Source organism: Phyllobates terribilis, unplaced genomic scaffold, assembly GCF_046119375.1.
Source record: "Phyllobates terribilis strain yellow unplaced genomic scaffold, ASM4611937v1 Scaffold_7__3_contigs__length_470593459, whole genome shotgun sequence".
Lineage (NCBI taxonomy): Eukaryota > Metazoa > Chordata > Amphibia > Anura > Dendrobatidae > Phyllobates > Phyllobates terribilis.
Window position 1 is genome coordinate 424,144,227 of NW_027362767.1, and position 8,492 is coordinate 424,152,718.

Sequence of the window (8,492 nt, forward strand, 5' to 3'; positions counted from 1 at the left end):
TTTGTTTTTCGGTAGATAATACTGAGAGACTAGTTAAAGCCGTCAGAGTGACTATGGGTATTACCGATACCAAAGTGCCCAGAACAGTCCAGGATGTTATGTTCGGGGGCTTAGACCTGAGGAGGAGACGCACATTCCCGGTTAATGAGAGGATTAAATCTCTGATAGAAAGGGAATGGAAAAAAACGGAGAGGAAGGGTCAGCTGCCTTCCTCCTCCAAGCGGAGATACTCCTTTGAGGATGAGGATGCGGCTAAATGGGACAAAACCCCTAAGATTGATGTGGCCATTGCAAAATCCTCAAAAAGATCCACTCTGCCCTTTGAGGATTTAGGAGCCTTAAAAGACCCGCTGGATAAAAAAGCGGAGTCTTTCCTTAAACAAGCCTGAGAGTCGTCAGCAGGGGCCCTTAAACCGGCAGTGGCAGCCACCTGCACCGCTAGATCTATGATGATCTGGCTTCAACAATTGGAAGACCAAATTAGGGGGAATGTGTCGAGGGAGAAGATTTTGTCGGACCTTCCTCTTGTGCAGGGGGCGGCTGCATTCCTGGCAGATGCATCGGCAGATTGTTAGGCTGGCTGCCCGGTCTGCAAATCTCTCTAATGCAGCCCGTAGGGCGTTATGGCTCAAGAGCTGGCCAGGGAATGTGCAATCAAAGACTAAACTATGCTCAATCCCTTGTGAGGGTGACTTCTTGTTCGGCAAAGGTCTAGATGACATCCTAGATAAAGCCGCAGACAAAAAACATGGATTTCCCATGGTGTCTGGTTCCTGGTTTAACAGCTCCTTTCGGAAGAGAAAGTACAGCCGCAGTAAAGCTCCCAGAGTCCAAGGTAGCTGGAAAGACAGAAAGCCGTATAACAGAGGCTTCATGTTCGGGGGTCCCTCCTCCGAGAATAAGAAGGCCCCTAAGTGACAGTTCCCCCCAGGTAGGAGGAAGGTTGTCCCAGTTCCTGCCCGCCTGGGAGAAAATTTCATCCAATTCTTGGATCTTAGGGATAGTCAGGAGGGGGCTCACATTGGAGTTCAAGAGCAGGCCCAGGAACACCGTCAAGATTTCAGCCGCCAGGGATCTAGCGGAGCAGATAGCCTTACAGCAGGAAGTTCTCTCTCTGCTCGTGAAGGGGGTTCTGGTAGAAACACCTGCACCCGAGCAAGGAACAGGATTCTATTCAACTCTCTTCCTAATAAAGAAGCCGGACGGCTCCTTCAGGACCATTGCCAACTTGAAGAGGCTGAATGACCATTTAATCTACAGGCCGTTCAAAATGGAAACAATAAAATCGGCCATAAGGATGTTATTTCCCAACTGTTTTATGTGCGTCCTCGATCTGAAGGACGCCTACTACCACGTCCCGATCTTGCCAGATCATCAACAGTTTCTAAGGGTAGCTGTACAATTCGGCAGGCACGTAAGGCATTTTCAGTTCGCAGCTCTTCCCTTTGGCATTTCCATGGCGCCGAGAGTCTTCACAAAAATTATTCTGGAGGTCACAGCGCACTTGAGGGAAAGAGATATTCTGGTCATCCCTTATCTGGACGACTTCTTAATAGTGGGCAGGTCAAGCCAACTCTGTGCTCTAGCCCTGGCGGACGTCATGGCCAGTCTAAAACGCCTGGGTTCGCTGTTAAATTTAGAGAAGTCAAGGCTGGAACCAAAGAGGGTTCAGTCTTTCCTGGGTCTCGTTCTGGACTCAGAAAACCAAACCTGTCTTCTACCAGAGGAAAAGAAGCTGAAGATCAGATCCCTAATATCTCAGGTTATCAGCAATCCGACCATGACCCTGAGGAGTGCAATGTCTCTGTTGGGTACAATGACATCTTGCATCCCGGCGGTTCAGTGGGCCCAGTACCATTCCTGATGCCTTCAACAGGAGATCCTGGCAGCGGACAGGCGGCTCAAAGGTCGCCTGAATGGGAAAATATCTCTTCCAGAGGTCGTGATCAACTCCCTGGACTGGTAGGTTGACCGGAGATGTCCATCTTTGGGGGTTCCTTGGACCTTCCAGGTGTCGGATACAATTGCAACGGACGCAAGTGCAGGAGGCTGGGGAGCTCACCTAAGGGATCATTCTGTACAAGGCCTCTGGTCGGACAGCGAGACAAGGCTCTCTTCCAACATCAAAGAGCTGTTGGCAGCCAGAAACTCTCTTAAGAAAATTCAGTTCTGTTCTTCAGGGTCATCACATCCGGATAATGTCAGACAACAGATCGACAGTCACCTACATCAATCATCAGGGGGGTACCAGGTCTCTCCCTCTGATGTTAATAGCGGATCAGATCTTCAGGTTTGCCGAGAGTCGGCTGGTTACGCTCTCGGCGCTGCATGTAAAAGGGGAAGAGAACATAAAGGCCGATTTCCTGAGTCGTCACATCTTAAAACAAGGAGAGTGGGAGTTGAATCCAGCCGTATTTCAGCAGATTGTGGGCCGGTGGGGACAGCCCCAGATAGATCTGTTTGCAAACAGACACAATCGAAAGACCGAAACCTTTCGCTCCCTGAATCCAAAAGAGGGGGCGTTTGCAGTGGACGTGCTGCAGATTCCGTGGGATTTTACTCTAGCCTATGCCTTTCCCCCTTTAGTACTGATCCCTACTATCCTGAGGAAGATCCGAGAGGAATGGGCGAGGATTATATTGATCGCCCCGTTCTGGCCCAAGAGACTATGGTTCACTTGGATGAAGAGAATGTCCCAAGCAGATCCATGGGTTCTCCCGGACATTCCTGATCTCCTCAGGCAGGGCCCAGTCTGTCATCCCCAAAGAGCGGGCCTGCATTTGACGGCCTGGATTTTGAGAGGTCGCTATTGACACAAAGGGGGTTTTCTCCGGATCTCGTTACTACCCTTCTGGCAAGTAGAAAGCCGGTAACAACTAGGATCTATGGTAGAACCTGGGCTAAGTTCTTGTCTAACTCGGGTCAGTCTGCCAAAGGGAGGATTCCTATTGAGGCCATACTAGAATTCCTCCAGAAGGGGTTAAACATGGGACTAGCCACCAGTACTCTTAAGGTATAGGTATCCGCTCTGGGGGCACTATATAATTGCGACTTGGCGGCGAATAGGTGGATCATCAGATTTATTAAAGCTTGTGATAGGTCCAGGCCTATTCCTACTCCAAGGATGCCTCCTTGGGACCTTAATCTGATTCTGGAGGCACTAACCAAACCTCCCTTCGAGCCCTTAGAGAAAGTTTCAGAAAAATTTTTAACTTTAAAGACTGCCCTACTGGTAGCCCTGACATCAGCTCGTAGAGTCAGTGACTTACACGCACTATCTGTTCACCTTCCATTCACCCAAGTATGTACGGATAGAGTAATCTTAAGACCAGACCCGGCCTATCTTCCGAAGGTAGCCTCCAAGTTCCATAGGACGCAAGTAATCACTCTCCCTTCCTTCTATCCTAATCCTAGGGATTCTGAGGAACATAAGCTTCACACCTTAGATGTTAGGAGGGTGTTAGTCCAGTATTTGGAAGTGACAAAAGCCTGGAGAAAGAGTGACGCTTTATTTATATCCTTTCAGGGGGCTAGGAAAGGGCTTAAGGTTACAAGGGGGACCATAGCTAGATGGGTCAGGGATACTATTACCTTAGCGTACTCTTCGAGCAATCTGCCGGTTCCAGAGAACCTGAAGGCCCACTCCACCAGAGCGGTAGCTGCTTCCTGGGCTGAGAAGGCGGATGTGCACATCGACGTCATATGTAAGGCTTCAACTTGGTCATCCCCCGCTACATTTTACAAACATTACCGGCTTGACCTTTCCTCTTCTACTGATCTGTCCTTTGGTAGGAAGGTGTTGCAAGCGGTGATCCCTCCCTCTGGTGACTGATCTCTCTAAATCTCTCAGGTGCTGCTGTCATGGGAGAATGGGAAAAGATCCTAGTTACTTACCGGTAATGGGATTTTACAGAGCTCATGACAGCACCTTATTAATTCCCTCCCCTTTATCACTATGGTGTGCACTTTTTAAAGTGTTTATTACAAATGTTGAGGTGGTGGTTATGTATTAACCTGTCTTCGGAGGCCCTCTCATGCTCTGAAACAAAACTGATGCGGAGGAGAGGTACCGCCTTTTTATTCAGTAGGTTCCTGTCCTTGGTGGGCGGATACCCTCTCTCAGGTGGTGCTGTCATGGGCTCTGTAAAATCCCGTTACCCGTAAGTAACTAGGATCTATAACTACTATAATACTGCCCCCTATGTACAAGAATATAACTACTATAATACTGCTCCTATGTACAAGAATATAACTACTATAATACTGCCCCTATGTACAAGAATATAACTACTATAATACTGCCCCTATGTACAAGAATATAACTACTATAATACTGCCCCTATGTACAAGAATATAACTACTATAATACTGTCCCCTATGTACAAGAATATAATTACTATAATACTGCCTCCTATATAAAAGAATATAACCACTATAATACTGCTCCTATGTACAAGAATATAACTACTCTAATACTGCCCCCTATGCACAAGAATGTAACTAATATAATACTGCCCCTATGTGCAAGAATATAACTACTTTAATACTGCTCCCTACGTACAGGAATATAACTACTATAATACTGCTCCTATGTACAAGAATATAACCACTATAATACTGCCCCTATGTACAGGAATATAACTACTATAATACTGCTCCCTATGTACAGGAATATAACTACTATAATACTGCTCCATATGTACAAGAATATAACTACTATAATACTGCTCCTATGTACAAGAATATAACTACTATAATACTGCCCCTATGTACAAGAATATAACTACTATAATACTGCTCCTATGTACAAGAATATAACTACTCTAATACTGGCCCCTATGCACAAGAATATTACTACTATAATACTGCTCCTATGTACAAGAATATAACTACTATAATACTGCTCCTATGTACAAGAATATAACTACTATAATACTGCCCCCTATGTACAGGAATATAACTACTATAATACTGCCCCCTATGTACAGGAATATAACTACTATAATACTGCCCCCTATGTACAAGAATATAACTACTATAATACTGATCCTATGTAAAAGAATATAACTACTATAATACTGCCCCCTATGTGCAAGAATATAAGTACTATAATACTGCTCCTATATACAAGAATATAACTACTATAATACTGCTCCCTATGTACAAGAATATAACTACTATAATACTGCTCCTATGTACAAGAATATAACTACTATAATACTGCTCCTATGTACAAGAATATAACTACTATAATACTGCTCCTATGTACAAGAATATAACTACTATAATACTGCCTCTATGTACAAGAATATAACTACTATAATACTGATCCTATGTACAAGAATATAACTACTATAATACTGCCCCCTATGTACAAGAATATAACTACTATAATACTGCTCCTATATACAAGAATATAACTACTATAATACTGCTCCCTATGTACAAGAATATAACTACTATAATACTGCTCCTATGTACAAGAATATAACTACTATAATACTGCTCCTATGTACAAGAATATAACTACTATAATACTGCTCCTATGTACAAGAATATAATTACTATAATACTGCCCCCTATGTACAAGAATATAACTACTATAATACTGCTCCTATGTACAAGAATATTACTACTATAATACTGCTCCTATGTACAAGAATATAACTACTATAATACTGCTCCCTATGTACATGAATATAACTACTATAATACTGCTCCTATGTACAAGAATATTACTACTATAATACTGCTCCTATGTACAAGAATATAACTACTATAATACTGCTCCTATGTACAAGAATATAACTACTATAATACTGCCCCCTATGTACAAGAATATAACTACTATAATACTGCACCCTATGTACAAGAATATAACTACTATAATACTGCTCCTATGTACAAGAATATTACTACTATAATACTGCTCCTATGTACAAGAATATAACTACTATAATACTGCTCCTATATACAAGAATATAACTACTATAATACTGCTCCTATGTACAAGAATATAACTACTATAATACTGCCCCTATGTACAAGAATATAACTACTATAATACTGCCCCCTATGTACAAGAATATAACTACTATAATACTGCTCCTATATACAAGAATATAACTACTATAATACTGCTCCTATGTACAAGAATATAACTACTATAATACTGCTCCTATGTACAAGAATATAACTACTATAATACTGCTCCCTATGTACATGAATATAACTACTATAATACTGCTCCTATGTACAAGAATATTACTACTATAATACTGCTCCTATGTACAAGAATATAACTACTATAATACTGCTCCTATGTACAAGAATATAACTACTATAATACTGCTCCCTATGTACATGAATATAACTACTATAATACTGCTCCTATGTACAAGAATATAACTACTATAATACTGCCCCTATATACAAGATTATAACTACTATAATACTGCTCCTATGTACAGGAATATAACTACTATAATACTGCCCCCTATGTACAAGAATATAACTACTATAATACTGCTCCTATGTACAAGAATATAACTTCTATAATACTGCTCCTATATACAAGAATATAACTACTATAATACTGCCGCTATGTACAAGAATATAACTATGACCCCAAACAAACAAATCGAACATACAGGTCATAATGCAAAAATAAATGAAGAATTAGCCAAACATTGTGTTAGACTAAAAAAACTTTATTACAAAAATCAATAGGTTCTTGGTGGCACTAAAGAAAAAGTGCATACACGGATCTATAATAAACACATAATGTCTCACTATAAAATACAAGCGTAGAGACACTGGACTAAATTTCACCATGGTACATTGATGCTGCAAATGCAACATGGGATATACATTGTGCTCCATTCACCACTTAATATGCACAAGTGAAGTAAGTGCAAGGCGGTCCTATCAAACTTTAATTATATATATGGTCAGTAACCAAAGGGTAACAGAACCCATAGAGCTGGACCATGACCGGTGTAAAAATACTGAGAGTGGAATAATATACCTGAGAACCCGCACACATGGGACATCTGACCCCTTTCTGCTCTTACCCGCAGGGTGTGAAGAAGGTGCGGGAGTTGGCGGAACGTTTGGCGTTGATTCAGCGGGAGTGCGGTCTGAAGGAGTCAGTGGAAGATTTTGTTGCACAATACAAGTTTGGTCTGACGGAGGTGGTCTATGAATGGGCTCGTGGCATGGTAATGAGCGACTCTTCAGCAGACGTCATATTGAGCAGTCATTGTATAACATATCTGCAGGCTTCTTACTTACTATACTTTTACTCCGGGTCATTGTAAAGATCTCTGCTTGCTGTCAGTGAATAGGAACCTTCTCGTACAGATGTACTATGTTCCTTGTATCTCCTTTCCAGCCTTTCTCTGAGATTATGACGCTCACAGACATCCAGGAGGGCCTCATCGTGCGGTGTGTTCAGCGTCTGGATGAAGCTTGCCGGGACGTGCGCTCCGCTGCTCGACTGGTCGGAGACGCCACGCTCTGCGCCAAAATGGAAGCCGCTTCACAGCTTATCAAGAGGGATATAGTCTTTGCTGCCAGCCTGTACACACAGTGATCATACACCATGAGGTCACTGTTAAATCTATTCTCGCGGAGAGGGAGAGGTGTCCTTAAAGGGGTTGTTCATTTTTCCTAACATTGCCCGATTTTTACTTTTTTTTCATGTAGGGGGTCAGATGCTTCCAAAACTGAAGACCCACTAAATGGCCATCGTCGTGACAGCGTATCCAGTAAGACCTCATACTGACCAGACCTCCGGCGCTGTGACTTCTGTGGTTTGGGGCTGTCATTAACCTCTATGAGGTCTGCCCCGGGACAGTATTTGGGGGCTGGCGTCTGCTCTTCCTCACGTGGACTGTGGCTCATAGAGAAACCTGGGGCCGTGACACCCTAAACCTTATTGCTGTAAATTACAGCAGTACATGAAATAAAACAATTTATGGTCACATTTTGTCTCGTTTTGTTTTTTTCTTTTGGAAAAAAAATGTAAGTACTGCTAGCAGCAGCCACAATCCCAGCAATAGTACCAAACACACATCACACTGGACCTCCTTATCTACTGGCAAACATCTTAGTTGGGAGGAAGCAAAGGGTGTAATGGAATATCTGTCACATCATTCATCTCAATCACTGCAAGATGATGTAGCCTCTGACAGCGACACCATCAGCTGGATGCAGTCTTCTGCTCAGTCCACCTCCTCCACCATAAGAGCTACACAGTCAGACTTTGTACTTGTATGACATGGGCCCGGAGAAGATGAAGAATACGATTGTAATGCCAAGCTGTGTTTCTGGCTCTGTGGGCAATGGAGATAGAGGCACTGTCAGTGGTAGCACTCTGAGCCATGGCAAATCTCGAGAATAATTCCTTTTCATAATCTAACAGATATTTATTCACTTTTAATGAGTTTTCAGTAAGGAGACGTTCTGAACTTTTCATAAAGTTGTGATCT

At 42.6% G+C, this 8,492-nt stretch overlaps 1 protein-coding gene across 1 annotated transcript in view; it reads left to right on the plus strand.

The window, feature by feature from the left end:
• Positions 1-7,985, plus strand: part of LOC141155153 (superkiller complex protein 2-like) — a 44,525-nt gene extending 36,540 nt beyond the window's left edge. The window contains exons 29-31 of the mRNA XM_073641840.1: positions 7,080-7,220; positions 7,394-7,608; positions 7,708-7,985. Of these exons, the coding sequence (XP_073497941.1) occupies positions 7,080-7,220; positions 7,394-7,594 (342 nt within the window). The 3' untranslated portion in view covers positions 7,595-7,608; positions 7,708-7,985. The remainder of the gene's footprint in view (positions 1-7,079; positions 7,221-7,393; positions 7,609-7,707) is intronic.
• Positions 7,986-8,492: the final 507 nt, after the last annotated feature.